This window comes from Lepisosteus oculatus, chromosome 8 (assembly GCF_040954835.1).
Source record: "Lepisosteus oculatus isolate fLepOcu1 chromosome 8, fLepOcu1.hap2, whole genome shotgun sequence".
Classification (NCBI taxonomy): domain Eukaryota; kingdom Metazoa; phylum Chordata; class Actinopteri; order Semionotiformes; family Lepisosteidae; genus Lepisosteus; species Lepisosteus oculatus.
The window spans coordinates 4,326,128-4,347,646 of NC_090703.1; the positions used below are offsets into that span (position 1 = coordinate 4,326,128).

The following is a 21,519-nucleotide window of genomic DNA, read 5'->3' on the forward strand; positions in this document are numbered from 1 at the left end:
TTGACACACCTGGCACCTGCAAATTACATACTCAGAGCTTTGTGGCAGCCAAATAAAGTACTGCTAAGCACAGTTCTTGTTCTTTGAGTCTAGTGGCCTGGACACAGTTTAATCTCTACTGTTACAATTTCATTGTCTATTAAAGTTTTAAAGCATGCCATAATTCCTTCCCTTAAAACGGCTCCGTATGGGGTGCAACTTGTTTTAGTATTACATGGAAGAACACTGTCAATAACAGTAATAACAGTATTCGATCTTGTGCACTTTTCTGACCTGGTTAGCCCTGCTGCCTCATAGACCTTACTGTATGTCCCGGGTTTGGGTCCATACTGTGGAGACTTCATGCTCCCCTCATGTTTGAGTGGGGTTTAGCTGGGAGTTCCAGCTTCCTCCCACCTTACAAAGACATGTTGGATAGATTGATTATTGCCTCTAAATTGTGAGTTGTGGGGTTTGCTGGTTTGTCAAAGTCAAGAAATGACTGAATGAGATCCCTGGATCAGGTAGCTAACAGCAACCAAGGAGCTAGATGGATTGAACTCTCATTTACAGTGTTGTAGAGTTTCTTATATTTTTATGATGATCTCAAGAGAAATTAATACTTTGGGGGGGTTGTTTTTAGGACAATGTACTAAATGTACTGGCTTTGGGACAGCCGAAGGAAATGAGCTCAATGGATGAAATAGCCTCCTGGCTCTGATGTTGAGACAACCAGCAGCAGTTTATGGGTAGTGCTCAGCAATGGAAATGGCTCACAGGGGAGACAAGTTTTAGACTTAATTTGATTATTTGATAACTGCTCTCAATGACAGGGCTGGAGGCCTTGGCGGCTGTCTTTCAATGCTACTGGTCTGGGCGTATCCTGACTGCATGCTGTAAGATGGCTGTGGTAGTCCAGTCACGGTTCAAGCTGGAAGCTGCTGTGAGCACTCTAATAGATTCAAGGTGCTCCCCTCGGCTCCAGGCAAACAGCACTGCCTCCGCCTGGCTTTCATAGAGAGAGGGAGCCTTTTACTGTCAGCCTGCATGAAAAGCAGCATTGGCTGGCTGTGAAAACAGTCTGATACAAACCAGATGAGTGTCTAACAGGGCCAGCAAGACAAAAGAAAACAATCAGCCCTTTCAAATCAAGTACGTTCGGCGCCCCCATGTTTCCCCCAACACAATAACAGCAACACACCAAGCTGCAGTTCTGTCAAATAAAAAGCAGGCATAAGACTCTGAAGAGTACGAATTTTAGACTAAACCACAGCACTGTACCAAAACAAACACACAGTAATCCACAGTTTCAGGCACTTTAGCAAAATAAGCTTTCCTCAGTCTTTTAACAGGATGTGACCTCTGACCTTTGGTAACTGCTGTGCAGAATTTCTTCAGGTGATCTGGCAAAACGGAGCAAAAAATGTTCCCTGTTTTCACCAGACACTAGAATAGAGCAACAACACCAAAGAACACTAGATTGCATGCTGCTCTCCCATGCTGCCCTAAGATAACAGCGAGAGCAATCTGCCTGTCAGAAACTTCCTGACAAGTACTCATGCCCCCTGCAACCACAGCTGGAGCAATTGAAGAAATCAAAATTACTTGCACTGGATTAAAAGGTGCTGGAAATAATGTCATTAACACAGAAGTTGAAAGCTTTTGGTGTGTTTCTCTTTGTGGCAAAGCCCATGTCACATATTCAGTGACATCTGTCGTGGCACAAGCTGTGAGTCACCAACAGGGGAACGATTGTGTTATTCGCCGATACTACACAGCGAAGCCTTTGGGCATGCACAAGTCTTTCAAAGAAGACCCTTTGTCTTCACCGGCAAAGGCAAAGCCTTCAAAATAAGTATTCGTAAAAGTGGTACAAAAGAATGCTGATATGCTCTATACAGTACATTTAGGCACCATGAGGTACTTGCTTTTTCAAAATCCAAAATCCAATACTACCCACCACTGAAAGTATCATCTTATGACAGGTATATCTACAGAGCCTTTATAAATCCAAACAAAGTCCATTTCTAAAAACAAGCAAGAAGAGAGTTCACTTAGGATTCTGAAAAGGCACAGAAAGCCACAGTTGTCACATAGGGAAGCAGAAAAAAACATTTAAAAAAGGTCTGCATAACAGTTCTATACAAATGTCTTATCCATGCAAATGCTGACATATCATGCAATCTTTTGAATGTGATTTTAAAACATTACAGATGTTTAATAAATATCAATTGAAGGAAAAGGGATTTAGGTAATTGGGAAGAGATCTCCTCAAACTTAACAAACTTAAATCAAAAGCTACTCACTGCTATTAAGATCATTCTCTGGACATCTGATAAATTCATACTTAGTTCACACAACATCAGTTAAGTCAGGCTGATAGTGTAACATAGTCTGTAGTTCATTTTCAGGCAACATGAAAAAAAACCCTGACCCCTTGCAGTGAAGAGAGTGTCTGCTCAAAACATTCCAGATAAAAACAAGAGCTCTGCAGCTGCAGAGAAGGCTGTGCTGTGAACTGATTTTAAACCCTGTTGCCTTACAAGGTAATGTGCAGCTGAGTGTGGTTCTGAGGATTCAGCATCTTGCTATGGGACAGGAGGAAGAACAAAAGCTTAAGATTCTGGCAGGACATCAGACACTGCTGCAGCTCTGGTCTGGCTCAGTGGGCTTGACTCAGGTTCGCCAAGGAAACTCTGAGCACATCCTGTTGGGCTGGAGGAACATTGCCTTTCAGCACCATCAGGGGGAAAAAAATCCATCAGTCCTATCTTCTCGGCTTTCAGTCCTGTCAGCCAAAGACTCAAATCTGTATGGCTGTCAAAGGCACTCCGATAGGTTATAAAAGTCAAATATGGAAGGCTCATATAGCCCGCAGCACTGCTCTGCACACTGCTAGCTGCAGCTCATTTACAAATCCAGTTACTAAAGGCTCTGGAGCACTTCGTACGGCTGTCGAAGGAAGCTTGAGCTGTTTCAACCGCTCTTGGTTTATCAGACTCAGCTGCTCATTCAGCCAATGGGCCCTTTTTTTTAGAAAATAAATGAATGGAGCACGAAAAAAACCCCGGCAGAAGAGACTAAATCTTGGTCTGAGCTCCTTAAATCGGGTTTGCCTGATTTCGTCACGACATGAAGCACGACAAGATGGCCGAGCGGCCGACTCCAGTGTGAAAAGAAGGCCAACTGCTGTTTGGACCCACAGGCCCGAGCACCACGCAGCACAGCTTGCAGCAAGCACCACTCCGCTGTAACAGGAGATCTTTTAATAACAAGCAGTTTCAAAGACATCTCTGGGAAGAGAAGCCGGTGAAATCCGAGAGCCTGCCTTCAAATGCATAGACACCGAGCAAAATCTGAGCTCTGCTGATCAAAGGGAGAAGGCTAGGAAAGATCTACTTATCTAAAGTTGGGTTAAAGGGAACCAGGTGAAAAGGTTATGACTATTGAAGTGAAAACCTACTCAAAACAAAGATTTTAGTTTCATTAATGCTCCAGGATCATCTGCACACAGAATAGAATTTTAGCCCCAACAAAATGTGTTTTTAATGGACCATTCAGACACGTGTGCCATTGTAGAGGTACTGTATGAAAAAAACAAAGACTGTGGTGAATTTTTATCATTGAATATGGATGTTTTTGAAACTGCTCTTGACCTCCATCTGTTTTAGGGAAAGACTCGTGCCTCTATGATTAATTGATTGACTAATGATAAAATAACATACATGTGTGTGAACGTGTTTAATTCCATGTTCAGTGATCTGCTGAAAAAAGACACAGAAAGGGAATAAGTTTCTATTATACAGCCTCATCATACAAATGTGAAACGAACCTTAGAAAAGCAGGGAAAATATGGAACCGAATAAATGTCGTCAGATTAGATCATTTATGCAGAAAACAATATGCCGTAGATAACAGCCCACAGTAAAGTGAAGCATTGTCTTGATATGGCAGTTTGAAGTCATTCTATTCACTCTCTCAGAGCATCCAGCATTGCCTGCTGCTGTCTCATTGCAGAAGTTACAAGACAGCGGTGATATAATGGGAGAGACAGCGCTCTTCACCGAGTCATCTGAAATGTTTGGTGAAAGTACAGTATAACACATGGTGACAAGCTCAGAGCTTGTTTTTATGTCATCCCTGCAGCTTGCACAACCACTGTAAGTCAGGCCTCACAGCTGAAAAAAGTGTAGTGCAAGAGGGAAGGCACCTCCTTTAGATTTTTTAAAGAAAGTTTGATTTTGATTTCAAACTTTAAACTTTATTTTCCTTAGCTTTAAGAGAAGAACTCGCCGGGAATGGAAACTTGTTAGTGGAGGTTATACATGAAAATGCAGACTTTTATTTGAATCTCAGGGATTGTTAGCTACTGTACTGTATGTAATCTACATATTCTACATGGGCGCTGCATTGTACATGTGTGAAATCAGAACTGGACGGCTCTTTCAACAAGAAGTTGTCAAAGGAGAAATGGACGAAGTGACTACACCCAGTGAAGTGTCTGGATATGATGGTGCTGACTTCTTAGTAATAGAGAAGACCAGTCTCTTTCATCAATGCAAGAGTTTTGTAATGTCCCTCAAAGCTAAAAAGAAAAAAGTATTAAAAAGCTATTCTCAAACGTGCTGAAGATCGTATATGCAATAACATCCCTCTAAATGAAGAAATCTTTCAATCTTTCAGTTCTTAAGTGTTTCAGTAGTAATGATCCCTAAAAAGCAACAATAAGAATGAACTGAGGTTAATGTCCAAGTCCTATTTTGCTAGTTTAAGATCTTTTGAAGCAAATGTTAGCGTTCCAAGCTATAACACAGCAGCGTCCCCTGGTCTTGTAATTGGCTGCAATAAATCTGTTAGATTGGCTTTAAGGAAGTCTGCCACTAATGTTTAGTAAATTGCCTTCTTGGCTGAAAAAATAAAATTACATGGTTTGCCCATATTCCAGCAATCCTATCTGAAAAGCACTGATCAGTTCCACCAGAAATAGTAAAAGTACATTCAGACTTTTAGAGTTTGTTTTATTAATGAACACATTTTTTTTACATTTAAAACATCTTTGATTTCCAGCTGAATGAAAGTGATGTAGCTGAGGGTGCTGCAACTGTGCCTGCTTCTTCACCGTTAACCAGACAGGCTGGTACAGTATTTCCTAGGAAGCTTTGAATTGTTGGGACCCCTTGGGCTAATGATGTCTGTGGAGCAGTTTAAAGAATCTTAAAGTAAAGGAACCATGCATGTTTTTTTAGAATCCTTCCTCTCTGGTATAAAAGACTATGTAGGTTTACAAAAGAAAAACAATATCTGGATTTTTTAAATAACTACGTATAAGCTAGAAAAGGGAGCAATTCATAGAATCATACAATCCAAGAATGCTCTTAATTTCAAAATTGTTTACCCTTTGAAGATCCTCAAAGTTGCTATGTGGAAAAGATCTATCAACTCCATGGGGACCCAAAAGACAGTACTGCAGCTATACTGTATATAACCTGCATACATGATAACTAATAAGTGTTATCATCAAATATTGAAAAAAGAATACCAAATCCCCTTCTAGAATTGCAGAGATCTTGATGGATTTAAAAATCTTTTCCACTGCGTTTACTTAGTAAGACTTACTCTGACAATAGAAAAAAATACATATCAGAGGCAATTTTTGAAGTACACGCTTCTGACCTGCGCAGCTGTATGAAAGCTAGGCGCCGGAAGAAGGAAAAATGGCTTAACGGTGACCATAAAAGCGTGCTTGGCCATCATCGCTCCGCTCGCCTGTGTGGGAACTGTGAGAGCAGTGATGGCAGGATGATGTGCAGGCACAGGGCACTTGCGCGTGAAAAGATGCCAAAGCAGCAGGGACTGATTACAGAGGATTACAACCTCTGGGGACCAGGGTGGGAATTCTGAACCGCGCCACACAAAACAAGGGAAACACAACTGGAAAAGAAACCAGAAGCGAGGGCTTGGTAGTGTCAGCAAGAGGATCCTCAAGTGGTGTTCAGAATGCGGAGCATTTTAATCTTCCATCTCATCATTTTTCAATTAAAATGCCAATGAGTTCTGTCTGCATCATATTTTGCCCTCGGTGCTATAATAAAGAGGCTGAAGGATTAGTCCGTGACAAGGAGAGATTTACCTTAGCATTTTCAAAGAAGTCCTGGCAAATCATACACATACAAAACCATACATATATACACACACAAGAACATCCACATACACACACAGACACAGACACTACAGCAGATAAAACAATCACACAGAAGCACATATCCTGGATGAAGTTGTACATGCATATCCTCATGCATAGCCTGAAGTTTACAAGACATTGTTGCTTCTGTACTGAATCATGGCCTGGAGGCAGTTAGTTACCAGTAGACATCCGAGATGGTCACTGGTGTTACCTGTAGCTGAAGTACTGTATTAGAAGTGCAGAAGAAGATCTCAATTTAAGTTTACAAATAGGATACTTGTAGCTGATGTGCTGTAATAGAAATGCAGAAAATGATCTCCACTTAATTTCACATGCAACTCAGAACATAAAAACAGGAAATGGTAGTTCTCAAAGTCCTCAGATTTACATTTATAGTAACAAATGCATTTTTTATTATCTTTCATCTTTATTATCATTTCAGAGCAGTTCACTGGAGTGCTTCCCTTCTTCTTGCGGATACGATTGACTACAGGGCTTATTTTTAATGAAATTCTGTCAACCTTTCTGCCGGGAAGCATTCATTGTGTGAACAGATAGCCAAAGGTTGCAAAGGAAATAATGAATATTCTGCAGAAGATTTTTTTTTTTACTGCTGAAAACAGAGATTTAGTCATGCGCAGTTGTGATAAATAAGACTTTAATATCACATGTGCTGAGAAATTAAATTGAAAACCTATTCCAATACATATTGCCAAGCAAATAACGCTATCATAAACATGCCAAAAACTATGATAGCATTTTTGGAAGCCTTGCAGAACCCTGTTTCATATCACTACCTAACGGTGAAGCTGTAGCTTTGTGGTAAGTACACTTCTTACAGATGCATGGAAGACTCCCACATGCTTGTACAAAAATCACATGAGGCTGCTCTCACTCCTAAAAGGCGCATTTTAAAATACAATGAATTGCAAGGATTACGAATGACCTCATTTTCAAAAAGCAGAATTCTTTGGGTATCAGCCTTCACCCAGTGAGCGTATAGTCTGAAACACTACAAGGACACAGAGTGATTAATAATTTGGAAAGCCTTATTTTGTGTTTCTTGTTTCCAGGGAAACAACAATCCTGCTGGAGGACATTTATTCCTGCCCCAGGTTAACCCTTAAAAACAGAAGAATATTTTGCAAATGACATCCTTAACACAACCGAACAGCTGTGTAATAGCTTGGCAGATTAAACAAAGGCACATAAAATCCCGAGACACGTTCTACCACTGTCTCCATAATGTCTGCTGCAGTGAAAATGCACTATAATTATTAGCAGGAGTTAAAAAAGCGGAAAAAAACAAGTCTGAGAGCTTCAAAACCAGAGAAAAAGGGCCTAAGAAACAGAACTCCTCTCAGGCGTATAATGACCTCCTAGATTAAATAAACAGTGGCAAATTATTGATAACATTTGGAAAAGTATTTGAATATCATCTGGTAGACTACACTAGCTTTTATATTTCTTCAATTGCTATTATACACAGATGTTCCATCCATACGTGACTTTTAGCCATTCACCTGCTAGGCTATTGTTCACTTCTCAGAGGCCACACAGCGCCTCCTGCTGGATGTGGCAGAGATACACCGGGGTAAACAACAAGGAATTTATTTTGGATATCAATGTTACCTGTTACCAGGCTACCCATTTTCTTTCAATAAGTGCGTTTGATCTCTTTGGTAAACTTCTTCTCTCTTCAATATATTTTATTAAGACATGAATACCTTAATAAACTAATCATATTTTATAAATAACTTTTATACCTATAAAAAATAGCAAATATTTTAGGGATTGTTTTCGGAGGGCTTTTGAATTAATATACGTGTAGTGTAGTCAAAGGTTTGTGTAATCTGAATTTTAAGTCGGCACCACAGCTGAGGTCTTCATTGCTAAAATGTGCTGGGTTAAACATTTTCCATACTGAGTGTGGAAAGCTGTGGTGTTTCTTAATTGGTAGTATGGTCAAAAGAGGGTCTTTTGGTAATTTACATCAGCATGTATATGAGCTTGTCACTCAGTTTTGTATGATATGACATACAGATAAAAAAGGTTATGGTCTACTTTGAATCCGCAGATATAAACATTTCTGGCATGCACATTTTTGTGCCATTTTTAGGGAACATGGTAAAAGACAATATTCTCAGGAATGTCAAGTATATTTATTTATGCAGTAGGAAGTTACTGAATTTGGGATATCAGCCAACAAACTGCAGAAATTTGTTTAAAAGAATGCACTTAACTGAAAATAGGGTATAACTGCAGTCCAGCTAAACAAATAATCGATCTGTGCTGATGGTTTAACAGCTCCTCAGTTCAGGCTTTTATTTGTCTTACATTACATACCCTATGTGCTGTTTGTTTGTTTTTTCAGGAAGGAACAGAATCTGACCTTGTAAGCCTTGTGCAGGCCCCAGTAAAAACAGTGGTGCTGCATAAACGTGTGCGTGTAGATCTGTTTGAATGGGTGTATGTGAAGTTTCTAAAGCAACACTACAGACAGGAGCTCATTTATACCACTACACTCACAGTGATGGAGTATCATTTTCCATCACTGGATGATATTAAAAACACACAGAATGTTAGGCTTACTGTGGTTCCAAAGGAAATGATATTTGAACGTGAAATGATTATCAAATGCTGAGAATTTATTTGATGCATCGAGAACAAAAAACAAAAAAAACTCAAAGTTCTGTTCAAAGCCGAATGCTATCTTCCATGAACAGGTGATTATTGAGAGCCGCCACAGAGAGCTGTGTCCTGGTGCTGGAGCACTTTGCGTTGTCACAAGAGTACTGTATCTAGTGAGCAGCTACAAAGCTGCATTACCCTGTAGATAAGCACCTTGAATTCTTTCCTAGTTTCCTCCACTCTGCCCTATGGCAGGCAACACTTGCACTGTTTGGAGTCACAGCTCACCTCTGAGTTGTGACTGTGCCTGTTCACAGGCAGAAGGCTGGGACCCCGTGGCTAAATATACCCATCTAGGTACTGTATGGTGCCAACGCATAAAAGGACACCTTTAACAGAAAGCCCTGTGTGTTCTGTGGACAGTGTTGGGACAGTTTATCTTTCACTGCAGCGCGTACATGTAAGTGGTAATTGAAATGTTATGGAAAAGGGCCAGTGAGTTAATGGGAAGTGTGCCAGAGTGCTCTGCTGCCTTTCTCCTTATAACATGGGCTGTCAGGAGTGGAAATTAAGCACTGCATTTCATGCAGAACAGTGGTGCTCTCAGTGAAGTCCTGTATTTGTTTAAGCTTGAAGGGGGCTGCTTACTGGGGTGGTGTTCCCGGGCAATTTTTCTTTATGTTGTTCATCTTTAAAAAATACCAGTTCCATAGCTGAACACTGGAGCTACTGTTCTGATTCCCACATGCCTGGTGGACAACAGCTGTGTATCCTTAACTTGTCTTTTCATATAAATTGGTTGTCTCTTGCTGAAGAACACCTAATTTGTCAAGCCTTTCTCTAAACATACAAGCACGCTGCAATTAAGTGCACACCCAAATGCATTCACAAAGGCTGCAATTACATGCACACTTTCTTGATTAGCATGCTCACTCTGAACCTAATTAGTATGTCAGAGAGTCTTTGTATTTACGTTGGCATAACGAGTCTGATTTTAAAACACTGTGTTTGGTAGACTTGTGAAATGTAAACCATACGTTTCGGCAGACAAGGATAATTGGCATGTGTATATGCGGAACTCCCTGTGTGTACAACGGCGTTTAAAAAGAACAAAGTCGAAAATAGAAATTAGACACCGTGACAAATAGGAAAGTGCACCTTTAAAAGAAATGCAAGAACAAGACTGGAAAGCTGTTGTGCAGGCTGGCACAGTGTTGAGCTCCTCTGGAGAGAGGATTCTCTCGGTACTGTGGAAGAATTTGCTCCCTGTCTCCAGCAGAGCGACCACTTTGCTGCAGGCAAACAGGGAAGGCTCCTTTCCTTGTATTTAGGGTGTGGCTCCTTCATACACAATATCCAGACTAGCAGGGTTCTATAGTCTGTTGCAAGAGTATGTTTTGAAAAATGATCTACTCAGCACTGTAAGTATTTTGCTACATTTTATACCTTCCAATTGACAAACAGAAATAGGCAAAGTGCAATTCTCTCAGGAACGGTCAAGCAAAAGCCACTGACAAATTCCATTATTATGTTAAAAGGCAATGGAATACCTGGAATACCTTCATTGATCCTTCTACTCATGTTCAGAAAAGGCTCACATGGAATTACTTGTAAAGTTTGTAGGTTCTACAGAAACCGACCTTTATAGTTTATTAATCGATAACAGAGGAGTTTAATGGTTCAGGCAAAGAAGAGATGATGTAGCACATAAAATGTAGCTAACATTAGCTTCCTATGATGTCTTAAGATTTACAGCAAACAGTATTTTTATCTTCATCTTGGAAAGTTTAGTTAAGCATGTGTTTTGCTGGACAGATTGAATAATTGAGAAATCAAAATGTAGTTTGCTGTACAGGGCTGCTTACATATTGTAAGTACTTTAATATTAAAGAATACCAATGAGATCTTAAAACACTTTTTATCGAAAGAAGAGCATGCTGTACAAGTGAGAAATTGTCTAAATATGTGGATAGAAGTGAGTCACAGAAAAAGAGCTGAACATTGCATATTATCATTCTGAATGGTATTCTAGCCTTTTAGAATCACTGTGAGAGCAGCCTGTCACACTGTTGTGCATTACAAAGACAATTCAAGAAGCAATCTTGGATCATTCAGTGACACTTTGTTTCGGTTTCATTGTGGAAGCTGTGTGTATTTCAGGAGAAAGGACAGGGAACAACAAACAAGCTCGCTAGCACTGCAGCTACTGTCAGCCTCTGCCCACCCTGAGCTTAAACTCCCAGCACCTGTGCTTGCTATCCCTTGGCTATACGTTAGACAGTGTATGTGTTCTTTGTATACCCACCCACATTCCCTTGTCTGGGTTAATCTGTCAACTGCAGCTTTGGTTCATCAATGCAAGCCCTTAGGCCACCAGCAGACACATCAAAAGGGCACATTTATAGTCACATGCTTTCCCTCCTTCTGCTTATTTTGAGGTATTCACTGACCTCACTGAAAAAGTGCTTGACACCACACTTAATCACTTATTGACACCTGGCAGTGAAAAGAGCTGAGCCCAACATTTCTAGCATGATGAGTGATGCAACCCAAGGTGCCCTCAGAATGTGGAGAGTGTGCTCACTGCCGGTAGATAAGGCAGAGCTGCTGAACACATGAACTGACCATCTGAAAACCAATATGACTTTGTTGTAAACCATTTACTGTTGAGTGGGCTTGTCCTGCACACAGAAGGACTGCCATCTGGTGGAGGAAATGTATTAATACAGATTAATAAGTTCCTCGTTAGTGTTCAGGGGTTTGTGAAAGTTTCCTGACCACAGCCAGTCAGAGGCACCCTCGCTACTTTTTAAAACCTTTGGGAAAAAACACCCCCCCCCCAACATCCTCCACTCTTTTCAGAGCACTGAATGTGTAAGAACCGCACACAAGTTTATGTAAAAATACCTCTTTCTGCTTCGTCCTCAGTGCTGTGACTGTACTGTCTCACTAGAATTGGAGGTGGTCCTTGCTCAGCTCTTGGTATTTCAGTAGCCTGAAGTAAAAACAATGTAGAGGTGCACATCAGTATTGCATGCACATAGTTGTTTTTAATAAAATGAAAATAAAATTAAAAACTACAGAGTTAATGTCAAAATTTTTGTATTCGTCTCTGTGTGTTTCTACAACATATCCTCTGTATATTATAGAGTCTTACATGCAAGTCTGGCTATTCAAACTAATGATCTCTTGTCAACACATTATTAAGGTGGTGGACCACTGAGCCCCTTAGTTTAAACAACCCGTAAATCACAGAACCAGGCTACCAGTCAAGCTAGAAGAAGCCTAATCTGTATATTGTTATGAATGAGAGAGCACCCAGCAGTGTGATGCTATCACATACAGACAGAGGAGATGAATGGCTCTAATTTTTCAATGTCACCACATACAGATTGGATACAAGTATTCTGGGATTCCTCACAGGAATCCTGGGATTTACATCCTCCTTAAATCCAGTGACTGGGATTCTAGAGGATAGTAACATGGAATGGTAAAGAACAGGGTCAATCACAGTGAAGGCCACAGTCTCTACTTGATCTGCATCTTTTCTGATTGAACTCAAATGCAACATTCTAGTTGGAACTAGTTAGTTAGAGTCTGGCTTTGAGTCTCCTAAAGCACATACAGGAAAATCACATGGTTACCACTGCTTTTTGTAAGGTAGTGTACATAAAGAGAAATCACACTGTTGTAGAAATACAATAGTTCTTACACTTAGAGAGGCACATAATTGTAGATAATAGAGGATTATCCATCTGCATTGCTGATATTGTATTGTGCACCATTGGGGTTAAATAGGCTTTTTTTCATTGCCTTATCTAGGAAACAAATATTTTTGTTAATAGTTATATAATCTTCCATTAGCAATACAAATCCATTCACAATACTTTGTTGGATTTTTTATTTCCATTTATCTATTCCACTTTCTATTGCATTAGCAATTCTTTGCAGGATCCAAAGACCTTAGCAGACTGGGAGAAAATGAGTGAAAGCTGACTGCACCCCACCTGTGGTGCACCGCGGATGTCCACGGGCTGTGATGGTCTGACGGCGACTGGCCGCGTACGAGGAAGAGGCACTGGCTGCTCATCCAGATCCCTGAGGCTCATGGGGCCATAAGTGTCCTGGGAATCTCTCAGAGCGACACCTGGGAGCAGACAACACAGCGCTATACTGTATCCCCACGTTCCTGATAGGAAGCACTCTTGTGTTCTGCAAGAGGTACATCTCACAGAATATTTACAGTATGCAAATTCCAAGGAGTGAATGAATATTACACAATTTGAAAACAAAAAATCTATTTTAAACAAATCATTTCTCTACAAATCCTTATTCCAGTGGCAGAGCAGATGAATAATAATGGTAATTGAGTGACTTACAAGCAGTGTTACTGCAGTGGAACACACATGAAACAAGTGATCTTAATCTTAGAGACACATCAATCAAGTTGGGAAGAGGTTTTACTTTAACTTGAGTACCTGTGGATTAATGAATTGGTGTGTTTGCAGGTTATCATTAAGTATTAATGAAGACTGATTCTGTCTAGCATTCTGGAAAAAAAGCCTCAGGAAATTAACATGGTCCCTAGAGAGTGAGATTATATCTAACCCAGGACACATTGATCTGAGGTACAATAGAAGTAAACTAACAACTTTTAAATTGAATTAAAACCACAGCCATGTAATTCTGCTAGTGTTCATAACAAGCTTTGAGACAAACACAATCCACGTTCCCAAAACATGCAATGCTCTAGCAATGTTTTCTTATGTTTGTGACTGAACGCTCTTCTATATCTTTTAAACATGCTTCAATTCAGCAGGATATTTTTGCAATCCAGTCAGAAAGTCAGAAAACATACTCAAGAAGTATTTTCAATCAACTCTATGGGTCTTATGTGCAGTCTGTCTTCTTACACTTGCTAAAAAAGGCCAATACCCAAGGATGTACCAGACACTTTCACACTCCAGTTTCATTTAATTAAAATTAAACGGAGACATCTAAGCATGAGTCAATGAGTGAATCAGGAAAATTGACTATGCACTAATACGTTGCAGGTAGTTTCTGGATTCTCAAAAAGAATATCTCAAGCCTTTTCCTTGAGTTTCATCATTGATAAGAAAAACAATACAATACAAAGTACAATACATCTTACGAAAACTGGCACATTCAGGATTACTGTTCTCGTCTAGCACTGCCTGCTCACTCTCACTGTCCATGTTCACACATGCCAAATACACTCAAAAATATACTGCATTTTTATACTGTACATACTGGGATTTTATATAATCGAAAGAAAATTATCACTCTATTTATGCATGTACATATTTTGGATACTGCTTAAATGCTTTTGGTGTCATTTTTAATTTTAATTGACGCTGGTGACAAGGCAATTTAACATGTTGAATGTTGAGCCTGAAGAAAATCAAGGAGAAATACAGAATGACAGAATGGGAGAAATATGTCCGACTTATCTAGACAACAATGCCATCATGCCATCGGTCTGCATCATGCGAGCTCACGATGGCCAGCTGTCTGGAGAGGCCACAGCCACCAGGTTCTATCCTAGCAACAGGATTGGCAGTGACAGCCAGGCCACCACTCACAACACCTTGCTAAGATCAATACGACTGCAGGCTCTCTCTCTGGGACCGCCTTGGTCCTGCCAGTTCCACAGCACCCGAAACGCAATCAGTATCAGCAGTTCATCTGTGAGCAGAGGGGTACGGGCATGTCTTACACCAACAGGAGAAAGGAACTGGAACCTTTCAGCTTTGGAGAGATGAACACTACGAGTGGACCTGATACACAAATTCAGAATTCTCAAGGGCATTGACACAAGCAACCCAACGTACTTCTTCAGACTGAACAGTGGTACAGGAACCAGAGGGCACAAGAGGAAACTATGTGGAAGGGCTTTTAAAGCTAAAAACACTTGGCACTTTTTTACCCAAAGGCTTATGGGTATATGGAACGGGCTACCGAGCCATGTTGTTGAAGCCAACATGAAGAAAAGCCTGGATTAATTAGCTACTAACTTCCAGACAGGCTAGACGGGTCAAATGGTGTCCCCTAGGTTGTAAGATTTCTTATCTTTTTATATTCTAAATGGTCATTGTTTGCAGGCCAGACGACCAGAGGGGTTCAGGTCTCCCTAGTGTTCATCTATGCAGCAGAGTAATATGGTGGTCTGTATAATACCTCGTCAATTTACCAGCAGTACTCTTAGCTAAGCCATCATGCACAAACAGAACCGAACAATCTTTTTTTGTTTAGCAGTCAAGCCGAGCTCCCTATCAACACAAGACTGAGTCTTGCACTGGGGAAGTAAAAAAACAATATAAATATATAAAGGAACCCTGTTGGGAAGACTTTCCACTGAGCTCCAGTTTCCAGCCTTACGTGATGAAAACCCAACAGGAAACATTCCCAAGTGATTCCAGAGTTCATTCACAGTGTCACCAGGCTCTGCAGAGTAAACACGTCTATCCCCCTGTGCACAGCAGCAGGGCAGTGGGAAAGAAGGAAACCGGCTTCAGAAAACACCACAAAGGGGGAAATAAGATCTGTGACGCAGAGCAAACAGCAAGCGTTCACAGGGAAATCACTACATTTAGTAAAACTCTTCTCCTCAAGTGGCAAAAGTGCAGTAAAGCATAGTGAAATCATTGTAAGAGCACAGTAACACTTAGACAGGCAAATCAGAACATATTACTAACTCTGGAAAACCGTGACAAAGCACATTCCTCCATCTGTGTCAGATTTACCACAATACACTTGCATAATGGAAGACAGAATTGGTCACTGGGGATGTTAGTCAAAATGACTAACACTTAAAGCCTGGTGCAACATCAGGGTGTTACCTGGCTCGTGATTCTGCTGGCCAGGTGAGAGGGACCTGTCCTCTTGCTCAGGCACTGTCTCAGCATTCAGGCTGCTCTGATCCAGCAGGAGTGAGTGTCCAGTCAGGAGAGTCTCCCCGGCAGCTGGCAGCCTGGGCCTCTGGCCCTCACTCACCTCCCCCATGCTGCTGTCGTCATCAGAGTGGATCTGCACAGAGGAAACACTCAGGGGCTCAGTGCTGCTGCTCAATTTCGTTAACAACACAAGAAATACCAAGCTGGGTGGGTTTCTTTGTCAACGCCCTGTGGACAGGGACCAGAGTTAGACAGCATTCATTACCTCTACTACCATGAGGAGAGATTAGACGAGAAATGCTGTAAATTAGCTACAAGATTTCAGAAAGGTAACCATTCTATTTTGGCATTGACTTTGCTAGGAAATCATATCGAAATACTTCATTGTAAATGTGATAAAACACCAAACGTGGGTACCATGCATTCAGTCCAAATACAAGATTTTTTGCTAAATATTTACAATGTGAGACCTGGGAAGCCTAAATTATCTGCAGGATTACAGAGATGTTTAATATTTATACATTTAATTGTGTATCTTTACAGCATTTTGTATAGTGTACTATTTAACATTAATATTAACATTTTATTCAACCATTAGTGGCGTCAGCTTTTGATGCCAGGATCACTGTGGAAGGACGTCAGAACTGATTTTCCATGTTCTTTGGTGACACCTACTGCTTGAAAGAGGTACTGCCTTAACACTACCTACAGCAGTGTCAGTAACTACATTGAAATCTTTCCTGTTTCTATTTTGTAATTCCACAAATGTATTTACCACAGAGCTCCTATGTTAGTTCTATTAATATAAAAAATACTTCAAATACTTCAAAGTCATTTGTTTCCTCATTATAGTAAAAGGTCCAGAATGCCATTCAAGATAACCCCTTTAATAACCCAATGTTAAAAATGGGTCGTTTTTCTTTATTTCTTCATTCACAGATTAATTCATTCTCATCACAGAGGTGACACATTACAGGCAATTCCTTTTAATGATGCTGCCCTGCTTAATAACATGAGGTACTGTACCTACTGGAGCCCTGCACTAGTTTACATCTGTCATCACATGTAGAACTGAGGGAGTGAAGCTCCGTGTGTTTGTGTGCTGGCAGACGTAGACGTGTGGGATGTAGTCAGCTGGCAGCCCAGCCCGAATCCAGAGGGAGATCCCCTGCCGGCAGGCCGGTTTCTGAAGCGCCAGCGGTGCGATGTACCTGTGGGTGGACATGTCCTTCCTGCAGAGCGGTGAGGCCCTGGTTCATCCTCGCCAGCAAGGACAGGACTGGGTCCCGGTGATGCTGGATATCTGGCCTCCTTATGACCTGCCCCTCGCTAGGGGGATCGTAGTCCTGACAGAAGAAGAATATTAACAGGCTCACTCCTCCAGAAGGCTCCGCATCCCAAACGCTGTGCTTCTTCTCTCTACTTGTCAGCGAGGAACCAACCCTCACCTGTCCCCTTGGAGCTCCTCACTTGAGTCTCAAATTAATATGCCAGAAGTGCAGAACACGTTCTTAAGGATACCGTGACAGCAAAAGAATCATGCTGCATTTAACAGCCTGAAGTCAATAACAATGTGACTTATACAAATTGAGTATGACGTACGCAAGTAAAAAGCATGCTGCCATCACTCTCTGTGATGTCCAGCTCAATTCCATGCAGAAGGTTCCCAGCCAAGCCTGTGTTTAAAAGGTTAGAGGTTCGCTGTCCCACCAAAGTCAGCTGTCAGTAAATTGGTCGCTATTATGGGCCGAGAGAAAGTCAAGCCTGAGATTTGTGTTTTGGAATTTCGTATTCCTTAAAAGTTCAACAGATAGGGCATCATTGTTTAGTCTAGCAAATGCTATAATCAGTACTCTGAATCACAAGACAAGATTGGCACGGAGTGTCTGGAATATTTAGGTTTCATTTCGTAATAGCTTTCAAAGCACGAATTCCAAGGAAGTCAAACAAAAGAGCACATTTCAAAATCAAAAGATTACATTTCCAAATCATTTTACATAAGAGACTAAATAAAGTAGTTCTGGTAGTACTCAAGGTTGTTTATTTCAATATTTATATATTTATATACACTTAGCAAGAAAGAAGGCCGCAAATAAAAGTCGAATTACTTTTTTTCTGCTACTCTCAAGAAAGCAAAGTGGAAAACTGTCTGTAAGTGGTTTTTAGGTTTGAGCTTACATATTCTCCCACCATATAATGTATTAATTTCCCCATGTGTAATTAAACAGTCCCTGTGGATTGTATGGTTTTCATAAAATAAAAGATGAAGAAGGCAAAAACAATATCAGCAGACGAACATTCAGGATTCGGGGACACTCAGTTTGATATTCTGGGCCTTATCATAGCCTGGGCACCAACCAAGCCTTCCAATATTTTATCCTGGTGCCAACCGGGAGCCAGCATTCAGGAGGGACTGCCCGTGAAAGTGCCTCACCATGTCCTGAAATCCATGCAGTGAACTGGACAAGCTGGCGCTGAGGTTTGGGAGAGTCAAACCTCCTTCTGCCAGAGCTGCAAAGGAAAGGCAAAGCAGAAATGAGCTAGATACTAGAGGGGCAACAAAAAATATCTAGAAATCAAATAAAATTCTTCCTGCGCTTTCAGAAACTGAAGGATTAAATCTGTGGTGTTCTGACTGATATTTATATCAGAATGCTAAATAGCAAGGAAAGGAAAGTAGAGACAATTGCCCCAATACATTAATTATTATTAATTTGATAATTGGTCTTAATATTGACTGTATATGTCCACTGTTCTCATGAAGTGAAAATCATGTAGTTTGCATGAAAATGATCCAACTGCGTTTTACTCATTTAGCTGTAACTCGGATGAGGTACAGAGCAGAACCCTCCCAGACACTTCTATTACAGGTGCACTGTGCTGAATGGCGCACCTCTGGCTGCAGCCAACTGCCCGTAGCTGAAGAGCAGCTCCCCTTCGGAGATGTTCCTGCCGGCCGTGTCCGTCTCAGTGACTGACGCGGTAGAGCTGCTGTCCTCGGTGGACGGGGTGGGCGGAGGTGGGGTCTCAGTAGCAGTGGGTGGGGCTTGCAAGGGAGGGGGCGGGGTTGGGGTCGGGGCTTGAGGAGCCACAGGTGGGGAAGGAGTGACCAGCGACACCGTTTCCTCCTCCTGGGCCACCGACATCACCCTGCAGGAAGACCCACATGGCAAAACTGGGGAACTACAACACATTCTATTGACTCTGTGGTCCTATATTTCTTTAGGGTTGGCATTTATCCAGTTTTTCAGGTCTGAATCTGTGTGCACTTATCATTTCTTAGGCACATTTTTAATTGCCATTACGCACCAGACGCTTAATGTAGCCTTAATTTATGCAACATTTCTCTAGGGCTTTGTAAATGTAGTGACAAAAGCAATTACATTTTTAAAACAGCTGTCCGAGGTAATTAATCACTCTTCATGAGATCAACTAATGCATTCGAGTGAACTTTGTTAAGCTCTTTGAAATTCACAATTAGTACACCAGGTGGAGCTGTTGTATTAGAATCTTTTAAACCACTGAAGTATACTGCTGGAAAGGTTTTCCAAACATTTATCGCTTCTATAATAATAATGTTTCTTTTTTATTAGCCCTATACAATTTCTTGCATTAGGAATTCATCTTTTCGCATACCCCAGCTTTTCTCCATGGAGACACAGACACACAGACAGGGAGAGAAGCTTGGGGTCAGAGTGCAGGGTCGGCCATTGTACAGCACCCCTGGAGCAGCTGGGGTTAAGGGCCTTGCTCAGGGGCCCAACAGAGTAGGATTCCTCTGCCGGCCGCAGGATTTGAACCGGCAACCTTCCAGTCACAGGCACAGATCCTGAGCCACAGAGCCACCGCTCCGCCTTTCATTGCTAAACATGATTCTTCGACCATGTTTAGCAATGATTTAACGTTTTCATTTTATTCACCCTGTGTTCAGTTTTATGCTGACGTGTGTGGAGTGTGAATGGCCTAGTAAGGGATTGTCTTGACCAGTGAACTTTGTGACTCACACTGCTCTTTGGGACTGCTGCTCCTCCCTGTCAGGCCTGGGGTCCTCCTCCTCTAGGGGGAGCTGTGCGTCTTCCCAGGAGCTGGGGAGTGGCCTCGCTGGCTCTGGGCTGGGGTTCCTCTCGGGTTCCGGAGGAGAGGGTGTGGCCACAGGGTGGGGAGAGGGGATTGGCGTGGCGGCTGGTGTTATCACCGGGCTTTTGTGCTCCTCCTCGGGTTCTTGAAAGCCAGATAAACAACCAAAAGATACAAGCTCAGTCTGGGGCCTTCTGTGATTTGGAAAGGGTGTTCTAGCAGTTATGCTAAGCCTACAATACATGAAAGACCCTTTTAAAATTGCCGGTGTCCAGTCTTTTCAAATTACAAAGGCAGCTGACTTTTTTACACCTACAGGAGCTTTTCAATCCACTTTTTGTCATTCTGAAGGGACTCTTGGGTAAAAAGTTAAAGACCCCCGACGGCGAAAATCCCAGTTTTTGCTCAGCTGCGCAGCTGTGCCATTTGGAGTTGTACCGGTGTGTACTGGGGCTGAAGGTTCGAGCTCGGCCTCTGAGAACTCCGCTGCCGACTCCCGCTCGGACACGTCGGGGGTGCGCACGGGGGACGGCGCTCGGCCCGAGGGGGGCGGGCTGGGGTGGGGGCTGAGCTGAGGTGTGGGCACTGGTGTTGGCACGACAGGCTCCTTCTGGAAAACAGTGACATACAGAGCGCGAGTCAGATTTCTAACTAGGTACTGGGCAGGCAGATCTGTGGTCTTGGAAGCACCCTTCTGTGAATGCCCCTGCCCCCGACTGCTGCAGTCTGCTCAGCTCTATGAGCCGGGACCCCTCTGATGGACTGGCATCCCGTCCAATAAGGGACTCCTGTTCCCGCTGTCTAAAGAACCACATGGCTCGTCACATGGACTTGCCTTGCCTTACTGGAGAACTTGAGGCTCATTTTCATACTTTAATGACAAAATAACAAGTTAGTTGTTTTCTAAAAGAAGAATCGGTACAAATAAGTGGAAGCATTCTGCGCTGCTCGGTGAGACCAGGCTAGTCAGTCTCTGCCCTGGTGTTCCTCCAGTCAATCGTCTGACTGACTGGGGCCCGAAGCTAACAGTACTGTAGGAACGGTGAGCGAGCAAGCTGAAACGCATCTTACTGGAGGAGCTGGCACTTCCAGAGCCGCGGGGGGAGAGGCTGGCCTCTGCCCTTCTCTCTGGCCCAGCATGATGGCTATGGTTTCTGCCAGCGCATCGTTCACGTACTGGCGAATCAGCTCCGAGTCCACGGGCACCCCAGCCTCCACGAACAGCTGCACACCTCCGCCGCCCGCTGCCTCAACTGCACAGAGCAGAGACAAGGTTCGTGGGCAACAGCCCTGGGTGAAGTTCCCATGGTTCAGGAGTGGAACTAGGGGAATTCTCCAGCTTAAGGTTGGAGATTGTAAAGAAAACAACACACACGCGAGTGGACTGTGTAAAAACAACAGAAAACATATATTAATCACTGTGTGCAACTGTTTACTAGTTAACTTCTCATCCATACATCCATTTCCAGCCTCTTTATCCTCAATGGTTCACAGTAAGCCAGAGCTTAACCCACCAGAACAGCAGCCCGTCACAGGGCTCACACACACCTTTATCACACACACACAGAGGCCAGCTTAACCATGCTAATTCACCTTGAGAGCATACCTTTACACCGATTCATTCATTATTGTTAAAACTGTTTATCACTACATTTCTATGTACTATTGTAAAAAAGCTATTCATTCTTGTTTGGATCGGGTTTTCAAGGTCTTCTCTACAATAGAAAATCCCCA

At 42.2% G+C, this 21,519-nt stretch overlaps 1 protein-coding gene across 6 annotated transcripts in view; it reads right to left on the reverse strand.

The window, feature by feature from the left end:
• Positions 1 to 21,519, reverse strand: part of kiaa0586 (KIAA0586 ortholog) — a 175,393-nt gene that overhangs the window by 11,673 nt on the left and 142,201 nt on the right. For 5 of the 6 annotated variants that reach the window (XM_069193031.1, XM_015350114.2, XM_069193029.1 and 2 more), the window contains 9 exons: positions 20,857 to 21,038; positions 20,224 to 20,395; positions 19,713 to 19,929; positions 18,602 to 18,858; positions 18,143 to 18,219; positions 16,920 to 17,054; positions 15,655 to 15,841; positions 12,802 to 12,941; positions 11,702 to 11,789 (listed from right to left, as the gene is read on the reverse strand). In XM_069193031.1, coding sequence (XP_069049132.1) covers positions 11,702 to 11,789; positions 12,802 to 12,941; positions 15,655 to 15,841; positions 16,920 to 17,054; positions 18,143 to 18,219; positions 18,602 to 18,858; positions 19,713 to 19,929; positions 20,224 to 20,395; positions 20,857 to 21,038 — 1,455 coding nt within the window. The remainder of the gene's footprint in view (positions 1 to 11,701; positions 11,790 to 12,801; positions 12,942 to 15,654; positions 15,842 to 16,919; positions 17,055 to 18,142; positions 18,220 to 18,601; positions 18,859 to 19,712; positions 19,930 to 20,223; positions 20,396 to 20,856; positions 21,039 to 21,519) is intronic. The other variant, XM_069193032.1, reaches the window with a different exon arrangement.